Source organism: Diaporthe citri (genome assembly GCF_014595645.1).
Source record: "Diaporthe citri strain NFHF-8-4 chromosome Unknown scaffold_4, whole genome shotgun sequence".
NCBI lineage: Eukaryota > Fungi > Ascomycota > Sordariomycetes > Diaporthales > Diaporthaceae > Diaporthe > Diaporthe citri.
In genome coordinates, this window is record NW_025064849.1 from 5,894,869 (window position 1) to 5,914,367 (window position 19,499).

At 54.6% G+C, this 19,499-nt stretch overlaps 6 protein-coding genes and 1 non-coding gene across 7 annotated transcripts; 5 read left to right on the forward strand and 2 right to left on the reverse strand.

Annotated features, from left to right (window-relative positions):
- Window positions 1-1,412: 1,412 nt before the first annotated feature.
- On the forward strand, window positions 1,413-8,282 carry INS49_010705 (uncharacterized protein; the record flags this gene model as incomplete). Its single annotated transcript, XM_043171430.1, has 5 exons — window positions 1,413-1,720; window positions 2,150-3,118; window positions 3,174-6,435; window positions 6,499-8,163; window positions 8,229-8,282. The coding sequence occupies 5 exons, from the start codon at window positions 1,413-1,415 to the stop codon at window positions 8,280-8,282; spliced, it is 6,258 nt and encodes a 2,085-aa protein (XP_043025995.1).
- Window positions 8,283-8,569: 287 nt separating this feature from the next.
- On the reverse strand, window positions 8,570-9,848 carry INS49_010706 (uncharacterized protein; the record flags this gene model as incomplete). The annotated part of the gene is made up of 2 exons (XM_043171431.1): window positions 8,570-9,527; window positions 9,577-9,848. The coding sequence occupies 2 exons, from the start codon at window positions 9,846-9,848 to the stop codon at window positions 8,570-8,572; spliced, it is 1,230 nt and encodes a 409-aa protein (XP_043025996.1).
- A 684-nt stretch (window positions 9,849-10,532) lies between these two features.
- INS49_010707 (uncharacterized protein) lies at window positions 10,533-12,388 on the forward strand (the record flags this gene model as incomplete). The annotated part of the gene is made up of 4 exons (XM_043171432.1): window positions 10,533-10,584; window positions 10,651-11,613; window positions 11,674-12,226; window positions 12,316-12,388. 4 exons carry the CDS (start codon window positions 10,533-10,535, stop codon window positions 12,386-12,388), a joined length of 1,641 nt encoding a protein of 546 aa, XP_043025997.1.
- Window positions 12,389-12,769: 381 nt separating this feature from the next.
- Window positions 12,770-14,062, forward strand: INS49_010708 (uncharacterized protein; the record flags this gene model as incomplete). The annotated part of the gene is made up of 1 exon (XM_043171433.1): window positions 12,770-14,062. The coding sequence occupies one exon, from the start codon at window positions 12,770-12,772 to the stop codon at window positions 14,060-14,062; it is 1,293 nt and encodes a 430-aa protein (XP_043025998.1).
- Window positions 14,063-14,781: 719 nt separating this feature from the next.
- INS49_010709 lies at window positions 14,782-14,879 on the reverse strand. Its single transcript has one exon. It is a non-coding gene; the product is annotated as a tRNA-Ala (tRNA).
- A 495-nt stretch (window positions 14,880-15,374) lies between these two features.
- Window positions 15,375-15,881, forward strand: INS49_010710 (uncharacterized protein; the record flags this gene model as incomplete). The annotated part of the gene is made up of 1 exon (XM_043171434.1): window positions 15,375-15,881. One exon carries the CDS (start codon window positions 15,375-15,377, stop codon window positions 15,879-15,881), a length of 507 nt encoding a protein of 168 aa, XP_043025999.1.
- Window positions 15,882-17,352: 1,471 nt separating this feature from the next.
- On the forward strand, window positions 17,353-18,919 carry INS49_010711 (uncharacterized protein; the record flags this gene model as incomplete). Its single annotated transcript, XM_043171435.1, has 2 exons — window positions 17,353-18,332; window positions 18,436-18,919. The coding sequence occupies 2 exons, from the start codon at window positions 17,353-17,355 to the stop codon at window positions 18,917-18,919; spliced, it is 1,464 nt and encodes a 487-aa protein (XP_043026000.1).
- Window positions 18,920-19,499: the final 580 nt, after the last annotated feature.

A 19,499-nucleotide genomic window follows, 5' to 3' on the forward strand; every position in this document is an offset into this window, starting at 1 on the left:
TGGCTGCATGATCCTCAATCGTAAACAAGTTATTTGCAGCGATGCGATCCAAAAGGACACGGCAGGCACTTTGATATCATACGATGAGAAGAATCAAAGACGTCAGCATGAGCGCTTTTACTTGAGGCTGAACGGCGGGCGGACTTTGCCCTCAGGCGCCGGGCTTCAAGGACCATGCTGAGAGCACGCTGATTGCATCTTCTCAGACTAGACAATGCAGTTAGTCACAACCTTGATGGCATGGGGGTCAGTCCCGAGCCACCATCGTGATCGTGAGCATCCCACGTCGGATCCCTCACATGCGACACAGCACATGCAGTTCCTGCATTACTTGGGAAGCACGGGAGAGGGCCTAGACTTTTCATTAGAAGTAACCAAAATGCGAGTGTCCAAAATTGTGGGCATCTTCACTTGACTAATCACAGAGCAAAGAATTGAATTGTGTGTTCATCACTCCACAGCAAGTGGCTCAATGATGGCTACTTCGACGGAGACGATGGTGGCCGAGGCTGAATGATCGTCCGAACAGAGCTCACAGCGGACACCCCAACGGCGGCCGTTCAATATTTTGATCAACCGGACGTGGAAATGGGTGGCGTTCTCTGAGCAACTTCACAGCTTGAGAATACCTGGGCTAGGTCGGGTACTTCGAGGGCTGGGAAATCACTCAAAGCTACTTGTGAACACAGGTCACAATTCTCATCGCGCTCTCATTCTCTTGGATTTCGTCATATTATCGTATCCTTTTACCACAGCAGAGATGGTGTTGAAAATCTCTCTTGGCAGCATCCGCCTCTAGTCTCAGCCGTGAGCATGACCTACTAGGTAGGTACCATTAGACTTTCCTAGAATAATTGCTCAAAGCTCAAGATCTCAGTCGTATGACTGGGTTTTGAACTCGGTGTTTCTTGCATGCCTGTCTCCGATGGTGGCAAGATGGAGTGAGCACCTCATTTTAGGCCTGCCGCCGGGCTGAGGCCTATCGCACCGAGCACGCCTCTTTTTTCCCAATTATGGACTATAGCCTTTCGGCTCTGAGGCGCATTATCTCGGGGAACACTGCATACTGTCAGCCTCGGCAGGAAGGTCGGGCGCTCCTCGCCGAACTTTCATATTCTAAGCTATTTTCATATTTTTTCGCCCCACAGAGCGTCCGCCCTTGGATCCGAGGACACAGTCAGAAGTAAACCGGAATCCTGGAATAGTTGAGGTCTATTGGTACAGTATCTGGCAGCGTCAGCAGTGAGGCTCTTTCGTGGCTCGTATATAGATGTCGTCTTGCCATACATGTGTTTCAAGATTGATATCAGGCTTCTGCATGCGGAAGCGTTACCAGAGGTGACACTATTATTCATAACCAAACTGTCGAGACAATACCCATTCTGTAACCAAACATCTGGACCTCAGCCACTATGAATCCAACACAAGTCCACCTTTATCTCTTTGGCGACCAGACCTACGACATCGGGCCTCACCTGAAGACGCTCCTTCTAGAGTCGAAGCGGGACAACGTACTCCTGGGTGATTTCTTCCAGAGGGCCTATAATGCCCTTCGAAAGGAGATCTACCAGCTCCCGCTTCAGGAGCGGGATTCCCTCCCGCGCTTCACTTCCGTCGAAGATCTGGTGCTATGGAGGGCAAAGTCATCGGAGGAGGCGAGACAATGTGTCCCTCTCGACATGTCTCTAACCTGCATGTATCACATCGCCGCCTTCGTCGCGTAAGTACATCACCTGTGCTTTCCAATTTCGGAATACATGCTCACAATGATATGATCCAGCGAATCCAAGCATGAATACCCGAGCCCACGTGACAGCCGCCTCCTGGGCCTTTGCACCGGTGCTCTCGCGGCTGCAGCGGTTAGCTGCGCCCAAAGTGTGGTTGCTCTGCTTCCCCTAGCAGTAACCTCTGTAGTGGTTGCCTTCAGGCTCGGCCTATCCGCTGCGGCCGCAGGCAAGCGTGCCACAAGACTTGAGCACACTGAATCCAAGTCGGGCGTTTCGAGATCTTGGTCTCTGGTTGCGGCTGGCCAGGCCGCTACTCAAGCAGTCAAGGAATTTGGCGAGCGAAGCGTAAGGATCCCTGCTAGTCTCTCTACAACACGTGCGGCTCTGATTGAATCGATCTAGACACTTCCCTTGACAGCCAGACCCTTCATCAGCGCTCATGCACTGCATGGCATCACAGTCACTGGCCCACCTTCCTCGCTCGCAAAGCTCACTGCTTCTGAGGAGTTCAAAAATGTCAAATACAAGGACATTCCCATATTCGCTCCTTACCATGCGAAGCACTTGTTCTCCCAGGAGGATGTACGGGAGATACTTGAGCAGTTTCCCGAATCAGAGTTCGCCGGTTCTCCGAAGATTCCGGTCCTGTCACCAAGCAGTGGGCAGGCACTCGAGGCAGGCGATTTCCACTCACTCTTGAAGGCCGCATTAGAAGGGATCCTCATGGAGGAGATCAACTGGGCTGAAACATTGGGTGGCATCCAAGCCGCTTTCGAGAATTTCAAGGACGTTCAACTCAGGGTCATCCCATTTGCTACAACTGCGGACCAGCTCATCAACTCGGGGCTCAAGCAGACCCCCTTGGGATCTTCACTCCCGGCGCCACCATCGGGATCAAAGCCGTCATTTAAGCAAGAGCCGCCCTATTCGCCTAGCCCGCCAAGTGCAACCTCTGCTCCAGGAAAACGATCCAAGATTGCCATAGTCGGCATGTCTGGACGTTTTCCTGGAGCAAACAGCACGGAGGCATTTTGGGACCTCCTCAAAGAAGGGCTTGATGTGCACAAGGAAGTGCCGCCCCTTCACTGGAGCAAATCGACCCATTATGACCCAACGGGCCGAGGCAAGAACACCTCTGCCACGCCTTTTGGTTGCTGGCTAGATGAGCCGGCTGCTTTTGACGCGCGCTTCTTCAATGTTAGCCCGCGTGAGGCACCACAGATCGATCCTGCGCAACGCATTGCCTTGATGACAGCATACGAAGCCATTGAGCAGGCGGGGATTGTCCCTGACGCAACTCCATCCACGCGAAGGGACCGGGTCGGTGTGTTTTATGGTGTGACGAGCAACGATTGGATGGAGACAAATAGTGCACAGAAGATCGACACCTAGTATGTTATACCCCGATGTTATTACGCGCATCATCACTAACCTTCCGCGTTCAAGCTTCATCCCTGGCGGCAACAGGGCGTTCATTCCCGGCCGGATCAACTACTTCTACAAATTTAGTGGTCCCAGCTACGCCGTGGATACTGCCTGCTCATCTAGTCTTGCTGCGATCCACATCGCCTGCAACTCTCTCTGGGCCGGGGACGTCGATACCGCCATCTCAGGCGGTACGAATGTCCTGACAAATCCAGATTTTACAGCTGGATTGGATCGCGGCTACTTCCTCTCCCGAACTGGCAACTGCAAGACATTCGACGATGCAGCAGACGGATACTGCCGTGGTGAGGGCGTCGGGACTGTTATTCTCAAGCGTCTTGAAGACGCCGTGGCAGACAAAGACCCCATTCTTGGCATGATCCTCGGGGCTTACACAAACCACTCAGCTGAGGCGGAGTCTATCACCCGCCCGCACTCTGGTGCCCAAAGGGCGATGTTCAACAAGATCCTGAACAGCTCGCAAGATGCTGTCGATCCGACAAGTGTCAGCTACATTGAGATGCACGGCACCGGAACACAGGCTGGAGATGCCTCCGAGATGCAGAGCGTTCTGGAAACTTTCGCTCCTTCGGTCGGTGTGAGGAACGAGGACCAGTCGCTCTACCTAGGAAGCGCCAAGTCCAATATTGGGCACGGAGAAGCAGCATCCGGCGTCTCGAGTCTGATCAAGATCATGCTGATGATGCGAGAGAACACAATCCCTCCCCATTGTGGCATAAAGTCCAAGATCAACCACAAGTTTCCCACGGATCTGGACCAGCGCAATGTCAGGATCGCCCGCGACGGTCCAGTGTCATGGCAGCGAAATGCTTCCCAGCCCAGAAGAGTCTTTGTCAACAACTTCAGCGCTGCTGGAGGAAATACCGCCTTGCTGGTAGAGGATGCACCTTATGGTTATGATTCGACTTCTGGAGGCAACGACCCGAGAACGACTCACCTCGTCGCCATCTCCGCCAAGAATGCATCATCCCTTCAGGGAAACCTGCAGTCTTTCTTGCACTTCATCCAGCAAAATCCCGAGGCGTCGATCAGCGAGTTATCTTATACGACCACAGCACGCCGTATTCATCACCCGCACCGTGTGATGCTGGCGACTTCCTCCATCGACGACCTGCGCGTTCAGGTCGAAGCGGCAATCCGCGACAAGACAGGCGCCAACCGGCCCAAGGCTCACAAGACCGTCTTTGCTTTCACGGGTCAAGGCGCCCAGTTCGCAGGCATGGGAAGACTGTATTTCCAGAGCTTCTCTCGCTACAGATCCGAAATCCGTCGGCTGGACCATCTCGGCCAGTCTCTTGGTTTCCCATCTGTGGTTCCCGTGTTCGAGGCGGACGAGTCGGAGAACATCCTCGAGTCCTCGCCCGTGGCCGTCCAGCTTGCAAGCATTTGCATGCAGATTGCCCTCACCAAGCTGCTTGCCTCTTGGAATATCTTCCCATCTGCCGTTGTCGGCCACAGCCTTGGCGAGTTCGCCGCGTTGAATGCAGCTGGTGTGCTATCTGATGCGGACACAATCTACCTTGTGGGCAAGCGAGCGGAATTGATGCAGGAGAAGTGCTCACAAGGAACACACTCAATGCTCGTGGTCAGAGCCTCTGCAAACGAAATCGAGGCTTCTCTCCGCGGCAAAGACATCAACTACGAGTTCGCCTGTGTCAACTCCCCCACCGAGACGGTCCTGGCTGGCACTGTCGCCGAAGTCGAAAAGGCAGAAAAGGTCCTTGCCAAGTCTGGAATCAGGACGACGATACTCAAGGTTCCTTATGCCTTCCACTCCTCCCAGGTTGAGCCCATCCTGGACAAGTTCTGTGAACTCGCCAGTGGTGCAACGTTCTCTGCGCCAAGCATTCCTGTTATCCGCCCATTGAGCGGTACAGTCACCTCATCACCCGATGAAGACACGGGGTTCAGCCCAGAGTACCTGGCCAAACACTGCCGTGAGCCTGTCAACATGCTCAAGGGCCTTCAGACCGCCTATGATGAACGCGTCATCACCAGCGAGACTGTCGTTCTGGAAGTTGGCCCCCACCCTGCTGTCTCAGCCATGGTCAAGGCAACGCTGGGATCTCACATGGTGACACTGCCCACATCCCAGCGCACCAGCTCTGCCAAGCAGTCCAAGTCCCCCTGGCAAGTCCTTACCGACTCACTCAAGCGGATGTACTCTGTGGGCGCAGACATTCGATGGGCAGAGTACCACCGCGACTTCACTTCGGCACACAGAGTTGTCCCCTTGCCCGCGTACAGCTGGGATCTCAAGGATTACTGGATCCAATACGTCAACGACTGGTCACTGAGGAAGGGCGACCCTCCACTCATCTTGTCTGGAGCCTCCCGCCTGGACACGACCACCATTCACAAAATTGTGGACGAGACTGCAGGGGCCGATGGCAACAGTGTCAACATTGTGGTCGAGGCTGACGTTACTCGGCCCGATATGAACCCTCTCATCCAGGGACACATGGTCGACAACATTCCCCTGTGTACCCCGTCAGTCTATGCCGACATGGCCCTCTCCCTCGGAAAGTACCTCGCGGAGAAGTATCAGCCGCAGTTGTGTGACGATCAGCTGGTGATTGACGTTGGTGACGTGACAATATCGAAGGCGTTGATAGCCAAGCCCAAGGGGCCCCAACCACTGCAGGCGCGAGCCGAAGTAAATTGGACTTCGAAAGAAGCTACTTGCAAGTTTGTCTCATTCGACAGCAAGGGACAGCCGCAGGAGCATTCCCGCTGCGTGATCCGCTTCCGGGACAGATCTCACCAGAAGAAGCTGCAGAAGGAGGCTGCTGCGATCAAGGAGAAGATGCAGGCCCTCCGAAAGGGGATCGCATCGGAGACGACTGCAAGGTTCAACCGAGCCATGGTCTACCGGATGATCCGCCCTCTTGCCCAGTTCCACCACGACTACCGCGCAATCGATGAGGTCGTCCTGAACAGCAACACACTGGAAGCTTCAAGCAAGGTCAGCTTTGGGAGCGTCAAGCGGAACAGGGACGACAGGTTCCACACCCACCCGGCCATCATCGACGCGCTGACCCAGAGCTGTGGGTTCGTCATGAACTGCAATGACGGCTGTGACCTCGACGTTGAAGTTTTTATGAACCATGGGTGGGGCTCGTTCCAGATGTATGAAGAGATCCAGTTCGAAAAGGCATACACGACCTATACACGCATGCATGAGGGCAAGGACAGGCTCTGGCATGGAGATGTCGCTGTCTTTGATGGTGACAAGATCGTCGCAAGCTTTCAGCAACTTGCGGTAAGTAGACTCGATACCCGTTTCAGGATCCCTCCATGCGGTAATTTCTAACTCTTTCTATAGATCCAGGGTGTCCCACGACGGGTACTCCAGGTCATCCTGTCTCTCGAAAGCGGCAAGAAGGCACAGAAGCCCCAGCTCACGTCGTCTGCTCCGGCAGCTAGAGCTGCTCCATCAGCCGCACCGGCACCTGCTGCGACCGCAACTCAGGCCCAGCCTAGTAAGGTCTCCGCTGCGTTGGAAATCATCTCGGAGGAGAGCGGCATTGCCGTGTCTGACCTGACCGACTCGAGCTTGTTCGGTGACTTGGGTGTCGATTCCCTGCTGTCGCTGACCATCACCGCGAGATTCCGCGAGGAATTGGACGTCGACATTGACTCCACCTCAATGGTGATGGAATACCCCTCAATCGGTGACCTCAAGAAGCTCTTCAAGGGAGATGCGCAGGAAACGCTTCCAAGTTCGACGCAGGACTTGGGCAGCCAGGTGAAGGAGGCTTACAATGATCCTGCGCAGCAAGCCCCTGCCGTCCCGCAACAGTCCACTACTGTCTCGCCGCAGCCCAATATTGTCGGACGTGCTCTTCAAATCGTGTCTGAGGAGAGCGGAGTGGCTGAGGCGGATCTCACTGATGACACTCACTTTACGGACAGCGGTATTGACTCGCTCCTGTCTCTTGTCATCGTCAGCAGGTTCCGTGAAGAGCTCGAAATCGACGTCGACCATGAATCCTTGCTGATGGAGTGTCCCACCGTCGCCGATTTGAAAGCATTCCTGCTGGGCGGTCAGTCAACACCATCAGACCAGGGCTCATCTGACCAGACTGCGTCTCCAAGTGACAGCAGCATCACCCCTTCCAGCCCTGCTAGCGACCCGGAGGAAGACGATGAGTTGGTCGAAGTCAAGGCTGAAGACCTCACTCCTCTACCAGACGCCGTTGCAAACGCCAAGTGCACGTCGCTTATTATCCAGGGCTCACAACGCACCTGCACCAAGACCATATTTCTCTTCCCAGATGGTTCAGGATCTGCCACCTCGTACGCCGGCATACCTCGCATCGCTACCGATACTTGCGTCGTGGCCCTCAACTCGCCCTTCCTCAAGGACCCAGAGTCATTGCGAGTTTGTCCCCTAGACCACCTGATCTCCGTCTACCTGGCGGAACTCCGTCGCCGGCAGCCCTCTGGGCCATACCATCTCGGCGGTTGGTCCGCCGGTGGAGTCCTAGCGTATCGAACGGCGCAAATACTAGGAGCACAAGGCGAGCAAGTCGCCAGCCTGACACTGATCGACTCGCCAACACCAACTACCGGCCTGGACCCACTCCCGAAGCACTTCTACGACTTCTGCAGGTCCTTGCACCTGTTCGGAGGCGGCCAGCATGGCAAGCCCGCCAGCTCGAGGCAACACACGCACACGTTCTCGGACGCGGAGCATGACAAGCTCATCTCCCACTTCAACGCGTCCATCGACGTGCTGCATGAGTACCACGCGAAGCCGCTGGGCCGCGAAAAGTGCCCCAAGAAGGTGTCCATCATCTGGGCCCCGGACACCATCACGGACCGACCCGGTGTGAAGAAGCTCGAGCCTCACCCCGACGACACGGAGGGCATGAAGTTCCTCACCGAGCGGCGAACTGATTTCGGGGCCAACGGGTGGGACACACTGTTGCCGAGCAGTGAGATCAGGATCAGACGGGTCGAGAATGCGCACCACTTCTCAATGATGGTAAGTATCTGCCACTGAATACTGCGATTTGGATGCAAGATTTACTGACTTCTGGTTTTTTACAGCGTGAGCCATTCTCTGCGGAGCTTGCGGCACACATACGCGAGAATCTGAGCTAAAAGCTCAACATTGGATTGAAAGGCAATCAGGAATGCCACATGCCCGAGTAGCGACCTCTTCATGCTGGTCCACCAATCTTTCACCGTCTGGGGAACATTGCGAAGGAAATGTTGATGTCACTTTCATTGAATCATACTACTTGGCGGGAATTATAACATTTTTCTAGAGTACTATAAGCTTCGTTAGACCCTCTTTAGGTAGTCAGCAACTGAAATAACACAGGAACGTCTGCAAACCTTGTTTTTTCTAGGCAATGCTGGCCACAGTGTGCAAGCATCTCTAAGCCTTAACTCCCATATTTACCTTCAATTGTGTTATCCAGAGACTTCCGCACATTCTCATACTCCGAGTAGGCGTTTTTCTCGACATCGAAATTGAGTATCCACTCTTCGCGCTTCAGATGCAGCAGAGTCGGATCCTGCCAGATCAGGTCCCAGTCCGCCTTGTGCCATTTATCTCGCGTAGTGACACCAGTCGCCTGTATCTTGTGAACACGCTCGTACCTTATCCTCTCATACACCCGCATTGCCTCCGTCACCTTCTCCTTGCCGGCCATGTCGAGGCAAGCTGCCAAGGTTACACCGTCTTCCATGGCTTGACTTGCTCCCTGGATAGAAGTCGGCAAGAAGGGGTGTGCAGCGTCACCAATCAGGGCAATCCGACGCTGAGGAGAGACGAATGTTGGAAGTGGGTCTCGGTAGACGAGTTTATAGTCGAACAGACGGTCGTGCGGCGTTGCCTTGACAAGCTCCTGGACCACGGGTGCCCAACCGCCCAGGACCTTCAGGACGTCTTCGACTTTTCCGGGAAACTGCCAGCTCTCTTCGATTCCTGCCTCGTCCTTGTGCGTGCACACCCAGCTCATCTCCTCGCCGTCCTTGATCGCCGCTGCGATGAAGTGAATGTCCTGGCCAATGTATGCGTTGTGGCTATCTGACTGCACGAGGTGCTTGGTCAAGTCGTTCTGCTTCAGCTTTTCCGTGGAGAACCATGCTCGGTAGACGGCGTACCCAGAGGGCTGGGGCTTGTCGTCGAATCCCAGCACTATCATCCGCCCTCTCGACTTCACACCCTCCGCGGCCAAGACAACATCAGCCGTGTGCTTGACGCCGTTGGCCTCAATCCCGGCCTTTTCACCGTCCTCGAAGTAATCCGTGATGCTCTGGCCAAGCCTCACATCTATGCCCCGGTCCAGCGCATGATGGTACAAGATCTTGTGCAGCTCCCCCCGGTGCCCGTTTATCCTGCGGCCCCCATTTCTTCTCCGGCGCAAACGACTGCGACGTGACGAACTTGCCTTCCCAGTTGTGGTAGTTTATGCCGTCGCTCTTGTGTATGATCGGCTCCGTCTTCTCCATGACCCCTGGCCACTTTGCAAATATCCGCGAGGCGTTTTGGCCGAAGCTGATGATGTCCCCGAGGGGTTTGAGGTCGGAGACCCTTTCAAAGACGGTGACGGAATGGCCTTTGCGGTCGCATTCGATGGCCGCAGTCAGTCCTGCGAAACCGGCTCCGACGACGATCACCTTGATGCCGGAGCTGGGCAGTCTGGGGTAGGACACCATCTTGAGTTTTTTTCTTTCTAGGGCCTGGAATCTGCTCGTGTGGTATGTATTTTCGTGGTGGTTAATTCAATGTCAATGAAACTTTTATAAACTATAACGACAAAGATAGTTCCGCAAGAGATGGCTGCACAACATGTCCATTTGCCTCATCCCATGCAGATTGGGATCAAAGTTTCACCACCTTGACCATTTATCCAGAGAGATGCGGATGACGGGGATGATGTCGCAGCTGTTCCGGCCGGGGCATCTAGATCATCTACCGAGGGAGACGCCTTTTACCCCGCAGAATACTAAGGTGTGTCAACGACAAGGGCGGACGGCTCCCCGTCCGACCTACCTCAAGTGCTTGGTACGGAGCCACCAGAAAACCGGTACCCTTGGCTCAACCTCTGTGCTAATTGGTGAACCTGATCTGACACACGGGCTCCTCTACCCAAAATACTGGACGCTTCGAGCGAATCCATCCATTAGTTGTATGAGATCAAAACATGGGGTAGCCACCCAGCCCGGTGAATGCAACGTGACGCATTTAGGGGCAAATTCGTGTAACTACATATGTAGATTTGGGCTGAACCTGCCGACCTTACAGTCAGCAACCGCATCGCTGCTTTCCCGTGTCACTTTCTCTGCCTTCTGCCAGCTCTAGCCGCTCACTCGATTGCGCGCTCACGTAGACTTTGCACGATGCCGTTCGGGATACTGGAGTGCAAGAAGATGGAGGTCGTCCCCGGGACAGGTGAGTCCAAAGCATTGCAATATGAGACGCGTACTATGGCGGTTATGGGAGCCTAATGGTCGGCAGCTTTTATGAGCGACCAGGACGACCTGCCTCCCGAGTATTCAAACATCCCCAGAGAGCTTCTTAAGCATGGAAGAGGGCGGTTCAAGGATGTCATCCTCGTGCCTCAGCCCTCTAACAGCCCCAACGACCCGCTCAACTGGCCACAATGGAAGAAAGAAATGATCCTCCTCATTGTCGGACTCTCGGCCGCCGTAGTCGGCGCCTACGGACCCATGCTCTCCCCCGGTTTTGTCCAGGTCTCCTCCGACCTTGGAATCACGGTTGAGATCCTCTCGCAGGCCACGGCTTGGCTGATTCTCACCATCGGCTTGAGCCTCTTCATCACCAACCCGCTCGCGAAGATCATCGGGCGTCGGCCGGTGTACATAATCGCCATATGCATCATGTTTGCGACAAGCGTCTGGGGCGCGGCGGTTTCGGATTACAGCTCGTTCCTGGCCAGTCGAATCGTGGCAGGCATCGGGATGGCCCCTTACGAGATCCTGGTCCAGTGCACCATAGGTGATCTGTACTTTGTCCATGAGCGTGCGACACGAATCGCAGTCTGGAACCTGTTCCTCCTCACAGGAATCAGCGGCGGTGCCTTGATTGCCGGGTACATCATTGAGCTGGATGGATATCGGTGGACGTTTGGCGTGTGCGCCATCTTCTTCGGAATCTTGATGATTGGTGTCGTCTTCTTTGTCCCGGAGACTGCTTATCGGCGGGATTCAGTCGTACCAGTCGTCGAGACGGACGAGAAAGGGCCGCACTTGAAGTTGGGCCACGAGCATGCAGCTCACCATGAGCAGGAGGCGGCCGTCCTTGGGGTTGGGAGCCACGACGACGAGAGAAAGCATACCTACATCCAGTCTCTGCGCGTCTTTACCGGAAGATACAGCGATGCTCCGGCATGGAAGATTTTCCTTAGACCAGTGGTGATGTGGTTTTATCCCGCTGTACTCTGGGCATTCTTAATCTACGGTACGTCTGATGTCCGTATTTACCTGTGTTAAGCAAACCACTGCTGACAACTAGTAACAGGGACGACCATCACCTGGATCGTTGTCTTCTCGGTAGTAAACGGGGTAATATTTGTCTCGCCGCCGTACAACTTCACAGTCAGCCAAACAGGCCTCATCAGTCTGTCCCCATTCATCATGACCATTCTGGGCGAGGTCATATCAGGACCGGTCAACGATTGGATTTGCATCTACCTTACGAAAAGGAACAAAGGGCTCTACGAGCCGGAATTCCGCCTGCCGCTCATCCTCGTTGCAGTAATCTTGGGGACTGTGGGCTTCTTTGGCTTTGGGGCCACCATCCACTACCAGACGCACTGGACCGGCCCGGTGCTCTGCTTTGGACTCGCCAATATGAGCCTCGTTTTTGCAGCCACTTGTGTATTTGGATACATCATCGATTCCTACCGAAGACATAACGAAGAGGCTTTTGTGGCAATCAACTCAAGAAATTTGCTAACATTTGGACTGACATATTTTGTCAACGACTGGTTGGCGGAGCAGGGAGCCTTGAACGTATTTTGTATCCTGGGGGGCTTGTTCCTCTTTGTTTGCTCGTTGACTATCCCGCTATGGTAAGTCTGGAAGCACGGAACACATTCAACCGAGTCCAGAACTCCAGGCGGTCTGTCTCGAATTTGCCAATGCTGACATTGAAATCCAGGATTTTCGGCAAGAGGATTCGAAGCTTCATCGGCCGTACACAATGGCTTCAACGATTCATGAACGATGACTGAAGATCCTTCGTGAGACTTAATAAAAGTAGTGCTTACACAGAGGCAGGAGGTGCACATCTGTCACTCCCATTGCTACCCCATTGTCTGTGAGCAGGCTTACGCGGTGACTGTTGGAGGAGTAGTCCAGGTAGCAAGTGGTCCATTGGTGGTGCTGTGCACGAGGATGCGGGGCAACAATACAGAACGTCCGATGCAGCCGTCTTTGACCTCGGCATCTCCAAAACGGCGAGTGTGATACAGTGAGAGATGAAACCCAGAACACACGCAACCTCCCAAAAACACACCTCGACTTCCTAATTGTGAGCAAAATCGAACTTGTGCAGATTCAATGCAACGGGCGATGTCGAATTGGAACCAAGAAAAAGCCTAGCCAACGCCATCATGTCGAACGAGGACGACTGTGCCCCCCAACTGCCCTGGGCAGAACCCGCCTGGCTGACATCCCTGGAGTCGCCTTACTACAACGAATCTCACAGGAAGCTCCAAGCCTACGCCAGGAATTACATCGACCAGAACATCCTCCCTCATAACCTGAAGTGGGAGCAAGACGGCGACTGTCCAGATGCGGCAAAGGCAGATTTTGTCAATTCCGGACTGCCCTTCGCCAACATACCCGCCCAGTACCGGCCGCGTGGATTCGAGTCGGCAGCCGGCATACCAGCTGACGAATTCGACGTCTTCCACTTCATGGTTCTCACCGATGAGGGAGCCCGTATAGAAGGGGGCGTCGGCATCGCGCTGGCGGGGGCATACGCCATCGGCACACCGCCCATTCTCAACCACGGGACCGAGGAGCAGAGGCGGCGGTGGTTGCCCGGGCTGTTCACGCGGGAAACGAGTTTCTGCCTGGGGATCACGGAGCCGAGCGGCGGCAGCGATGTCGGCAATATCTTGACGAGGGCAGTTAAGACCAAAGACGGGAGTCATTACGTCGTCACGGGCACGAAGAAGTGGATCACGGGCGCGCAGTGGGCAACACACATGACAACGGCCGTTCGGACCGGAGGGCCAGGCATCAAAGGCATCTCGCTGCTCGTCGTGCCCCTCCACTCGGAGGGCGTAGAGATCGAAAAGATACAAAACAGTGGCCAGAACGCCGGCGGGGCGAGCTGGGTGCGCATGCGCAACGTCCGCGTCCCGGTCGAGAACCTGCTCGGGCAGGAGAATGCGGGGTTCAAGTACATCATGACCAATTTCAACAAGGAGCGGTTCCTCATGGCCATCGTCTGCAACCGCAAGACTCGGACTTGCCTGAGCACGGCGCTGCAGTACGCACACACCCGCGAGACCTTCGGCAAGCCCCTTGTCTACCACCAGATCATCCGCCACAAGGTCATCACGCTCGCCAGGGAGGTCGAGTCGCATTGGGCATGGCTGGAACAGATCGCGTACCACATACAGATACACGGGTGGCAAAGCGACGACGTCGCGGGGCGCATCGCCCTGGCAAAGGTGGCCGGGGGCAGGATGCTGGAGCTGGCTGCGAGGGAGGCCCAGCAGGTCATGGGCGGCGTTGCGTACCAGAGAAACGGCCCCGGCGGAGGAGGTCGGATCGAGCAGATCACGCGTGATCTGCGAATGATGGTGGTCGGAGGGGGGTCCGAGGAGATTCTTGGGGACCTGGCGTTCAGGCAGGACACGAAGGCAGCGCAGAGGAGGCCGTCAAAATTGTAGCGCTGTGAAGTTGTGCTCTCCCCGAAGGCTGTGGCCAAGTATTCGTTACCCAGTTTCGATTGGGAATGGCCGAGTTACTGGGATTGCTGCCATCATTGATGCACTTACCACTTGTTCCAATTCCTTGCACAGACCCACAACCTGGTACTAAAGAACGATCCTAGGAAACCGTAAAGCTTTTGCGTCCTGTAATGCCATGTCTGAACAAGAAAGCGTTTTGCTTCCACCCAAGTGTACAAGCCTCTTAGCGTCTCGAAGGGAGTCAAGCGGCAAAGAGACATGCCCTAATGCCCTGCTGTGTCGGGGAATAATTCAAGTGCTGGAGAACGGTGACGACGATTTGTGAATTATTAACTGCTATTTGCATATGTGGTCAGGGTACTCGGGTGACCTTGAAAGCATTCATGGTGAATCTAGGGTTAGAGACTAAGCACATAGTAAGTGAACTCACTGGCAATTCGTGCCCGGCGTTACCCCTTATCGGCCCGGCTCTCGGTCGGTAGCCCATTTTCGTGCAAGGTGGTGAGCAAAAGCCGGGGCCAGAACGCGGGAAGCTCATATGCGAACAGGCGAGCTAGATAGTATTTCATCTGATCTACACGCATACAAGAGGGAGCGGATTCTAGGCCGCACGCTAACCTCGGTTGCACAGTAGGAAGTGGGTCAAAATGGGAGGCCCCATCTAGGTCACCAAATCCTGCTGTTGCAAAAACGAAAAATGGAGGACAGATGGATTGAACACCTGACCTTCCGCACGCGCACCATCACATGTTTAAGTGAATGCAAAGCGGACGCTCTACCACTGAGCTAGACCCCCGTGAATTTGGTGAAATTCTGCGCCAAATGAACATCTATATCCTTCATTTGAAGTTTTCTTTTCGGAGAAGATTCTTACATGGTTGGACCGTGATCCCATTTGAATATTTGTTGCTCTGCTGAATGTGTCGGCACAAGAGGTGCAAACGATTTTGAAATAAGAAAGCCTTCGACGTTCTAGACTTGCTCTGGATAACTTGAATGATCTATTAGCGGATTAGTCAGTATGGCATTTCTGCCTGCTGCAGCCTACTGCAACCTGCCTAACAACGGCGAGCATGAGAGCCCGGAAATTGCGCTGATTCCTACCGCACGCTAGAAATCCTTCGCAAAAGCTTGGCTCCAACCTCGCGAATGCCGATTCGACCACACTGCCTGGACGTAGGCAGATCTCCAGGGGCAAAATAGGCTCCCAGTCCATGAGGTCCTATTCAGACCAGGCACGAGAAGGGGGAAGCGGGCGAAGATGTGTATATAAATTGCCGACATCCGCACAATGGAGTGGATGGCTTGGTGCAAACCATCACAGCCCTCGCCGTTGACAGTCGTTGATACCGCCGGTTCTCCTCAGCCCAACAATTGCCACGATGCGTTTCACCTCACTTCTGAGTTTGGCTCTGCCAGCCCTTGGTATGGCCCAGGTACGCAGACCGTCCCTGTCCAGCTGACAAACCCCAGCTGCCACTTCTGCATTGGCACCCCACTAACCAAGACTGCTCTTCGACAACAGAGTGCCAGCACAACCTTGGCTACATCCACCACCGCCGCAGCACCCACAGCGACCCCAGACTACTTGGCCATCTGCGAGTCAGAAGCCGGTAGCTACGCGGACAGCTGCCCGCAGTGCCTGTACCGGTGCATTGGCTCTTCATATGTTGAGCAGTGCTACGAGAGCACTTTCTTCAGTGTCAACGGCATCCAGTCCCAGTGCTGGCAACATGGTGGTCAGAACTGCAGACAGCAGGCCCTTGCTGCTGTCTGCCCTGGCCCTTCCACAAGCTAGACGAATCTGTCGGAAAGGGGCTCGTTGCACATTTTTTTGCCATTGATGGAAGCCATGGATGGGAGCGGTCAAGGCAGTGGCCAGGTGTCTTCATGCGGTTCTAGGATAAGGAAAGACTCCCGACTTCAATTTCGAAAGCTGCAGCAAGTAGACATTGTCGACAGGCGCGGGCCAGGGGTTCGGGCTCGGTTGATGCATCTATAGATTGCTCTCTCTGTTCTCGTTGCATTGGTAATTTCTACACAGGTGGCTTAACGGTCTAATTCATACCAAATCAATGCTGTAAATCACGTCCTATACAGTTCATCCGTGGCATTCATCATACATATGCAGGATCGCAGATGACTTGGCGGTGTAGAACCTCAGTTGCAACATGTCTGAAGGGTTGTTCTGTGAAGGGGGCAGATATGTCATTGTCAATTGGGGCTGATTGATTTTAATTTTGGGGAAAAAGACCGACATGATGTGTTATATTGAGGCGCACCTGGAGTAACTTGAAACACCCAGGATAAATCTCACACCCATGTAATAAAACTGGAGACCCCGTAGCCTCGGCGAACAGGCTTGGTAAGAACTTCTCGAGCGAGAGACTGCGTAGGTCGGGTCCGAAAAGGTGACTTTCCAGTAAGTGAACTCACCGACTGCCGGATCCAGGAAGCTGCTGCAATGCAGCTATTTTCAACGCCCGACGCGACCCATGGCGGCCCCTTTTAAGCGTGCCACACCGTCATTACACAGGACTCGGACAATGTGGCCTGATGGCGGGCCTTGAGGTGAAATTAGTCTGTTTATTTTGCCAAGACTCGAGGATGAGGGCAGAGGCCCAGGGCAAAGTTAACATGACACGTATACAACGGTGTAGAGGAGTTGTTCGCAGTCGTGTTGCGTTCATCAGATGGTTTAAACTTAGGAGCGATCATGTGGAGGGGCTACGGTGATGAGTCGAGTCCGTTTTGCAGATCACCCGTCCGCATCATGACTTCGCTCGGATACGCCGGGTTTGATGTAAAGTGATACGATAGTCTCGTTTTCAACCAACCAGGAAACAACGGAATACACGAGTAAGCTCAAGCCAACTTCAACCGGTTCATGTAGTAGGTCGCCGAGAACGAAACATATCCCCAGGTCTTTCCAGAGGCTGGAATAAGCTTTAATTAGCAATTACAACGTCAGATAAATTGTCTCCGCAGTCTGGGAATAGGCACTCAATACCGCAAGGCTGAGTCATGGCGGGATAGTTGCACTCCACTGTGGAAAGCCTGCCAAGATGTAATCTATCTACGGAGTTTGGTGGCTGCTCCATGTATGGGGTCTTTCCAAGCTCCAACTTAGTCGCGCTATTCTTTGATGTATTTATGATCACCTGGGTACCTGTGCAGGGGAGCTTGTCCTTGGTTTGTCCATCTTTCGGAAGCACACGTTACATTCATTTCTCAGACGACGTAGGTTCGTCGTATTCACTCTTTACAAAATGCACGCCATCAGCGTTCTGGGAGTTGCCGGGGTTGCGTCCGCCGGCTACACGTCGATCCGAGCCGCGAATTCCAGTGACCCCTGGGCTGATTGGAACGCGGAGACAGCTTTCACAAACAAGAACTTCACCGTCACCCCCAAAGGTGTGCTCAACGCCTACGAGAGATGCGGAGGTATTGGTCACTACGGGCCGACCGCCTGTAGCCAGGGAATCGATGTCACCTGCACATTCCACAACGACTATTACAGCCAGTGCTGGCCCGTGACCGACCCGGACGCCCCGGCAGAGCCGAAGCCCGCCGGACCCAAGCCGGCCAAGCTGAGCCCCCTCGTTAGTGGCAAGCCCGTGGGTTTCGCCTCGGACGTCACCGGCGGCGGCGATGCCGAGCCGGTCCGGCCCAAGGACGTCAACGAGCTCAGCGACCTGCTGCAGGACCCGGAGCCCCGGGTCATCGTCCTCGACAAGACTTTCGACTACACCACCGCGATGGGGACTGGTGTCATTGACGGCTGCAAGCCTTGGGGCGAGTTGGAGGATAAGTGCCAGGTTGCCCTGGGCCTCGGTGGTGACTGGTGCAACCGCGAGAAGCCCGACGCTCCCAAGGTGCAGGGCCTGGAGTTCAACAAGGCTGGTATTAGCCCTCTCTGGATCCGTTCTCACAAGACAATCATTGGCGAGGGCGACAAGGGCATCGTTGTGGGTCGCAGCATCCGTATGACGGGTGTGGAGAACATCATCATCCAGAACGTCAAGTTCGAGAAAATCAACGAGCAGTACGTTTGGGGAGGTGACGGGCTTGATGTCTGGGGGTCTAACAACATCTGGCTCGACCACCTCACGATCAGCCGCATCGGTCGCCAGATGGTAGTCGTCCACGAGGGCAGCAACCAGAACATTACCATCAGCAGCGTCCACTTCGACGGCTTCACCGAGTATAGCTCCAAGTGCGGAACAGAAAGTAGCACTTCGCATTACTGGTAAGTCCCATTCCATCGCGGCGTTCTTGTCAACTCAGGCTCTGCATGTAAGCCTCTACGGCGTTTTCGCAATTTGCTAATGCATGATGCGACAAAACCACAGGGGCTCCAAGTTCTCGGGACAGGACGACTCCATCACATTCATCAACAACTACATGGACCACTTCTCCGGCCGCGCTCCACAAGTCGGAGACAAGAAGGAGACCAGTGTCTCGCTGACCCACGTCGTCAACAACGTCTGGGAGGCCGTCTCGTCTGAGGCCCACGCCTTTGAGGTCCTGACTGGGGGTGTCGTTCTCGCCGAGGGCAACTTTGTCTACAACACGAGCATCGTGCTCGACGACACCCACGGGGTCGGTCTGGTCTACACGCCCCAGGGCAACGTTGACGATAGCCTCTGCACAAAGGCCATCGGTCGCTCCTGCGTCCCCAACACGCTGCTCCAGAGCGGCGCCTTCAACGCCTCCAAGCCCGCCACCCTCGATGTCCCCGCCTGGAAGGAGCACAGCAACTATGCCGTTGCCGAGCCCGCCGACGAGAAGCTTCGCGAAAAGGTCAAGGCAAATGCTGGCTTTGGCAAGCTGTAGGGAGGATGAGGCCGGTGACGACTCCAAGTGCTAGCTGTGCACCGCGTGCTACCCTCAGGAGTTCTCGTCCACAGAAGACTTTCATGTATATTTACTTCAACAAACCTAATGTTCCCTCGAATGAGAGTAGAGCAAAAGCCCTTGCCTCGGGTTTCATTCATAGTCTGTCATAATGATAAACCCGATGAAGCCCCCGACGGTGTTCTTCAAACAAACTGGAGGGTAGCCTCCGGGCATTTCGAGCAGCGTTCTTCTTGTCCTAGCCCAGGACTTTTCGTACAGATCCGAGCGCTGGCAATCGTGAAAGCAAGTCGGGCCCGTCAAGCTCATTCTGGTATTTCGCCCAAAGGGGGGATGGCATAAGGTGGTCGCCTAATCCCTTCCGCTGGGTAATACATTGCCGCTCGCCCGCCTGCATGGGGATGCACACCTAAGCCGATAGTAATGAATAGTAGGGCTTATCACGACCAGATGTCAACGGGAAGTAGGTTTCTGTAATCCAATTAATACACGCAACCCCTGGTGCCCCAATTACGCCCACCCTGCCGTCACATCCAATTTGCACACCCATCTCACACAC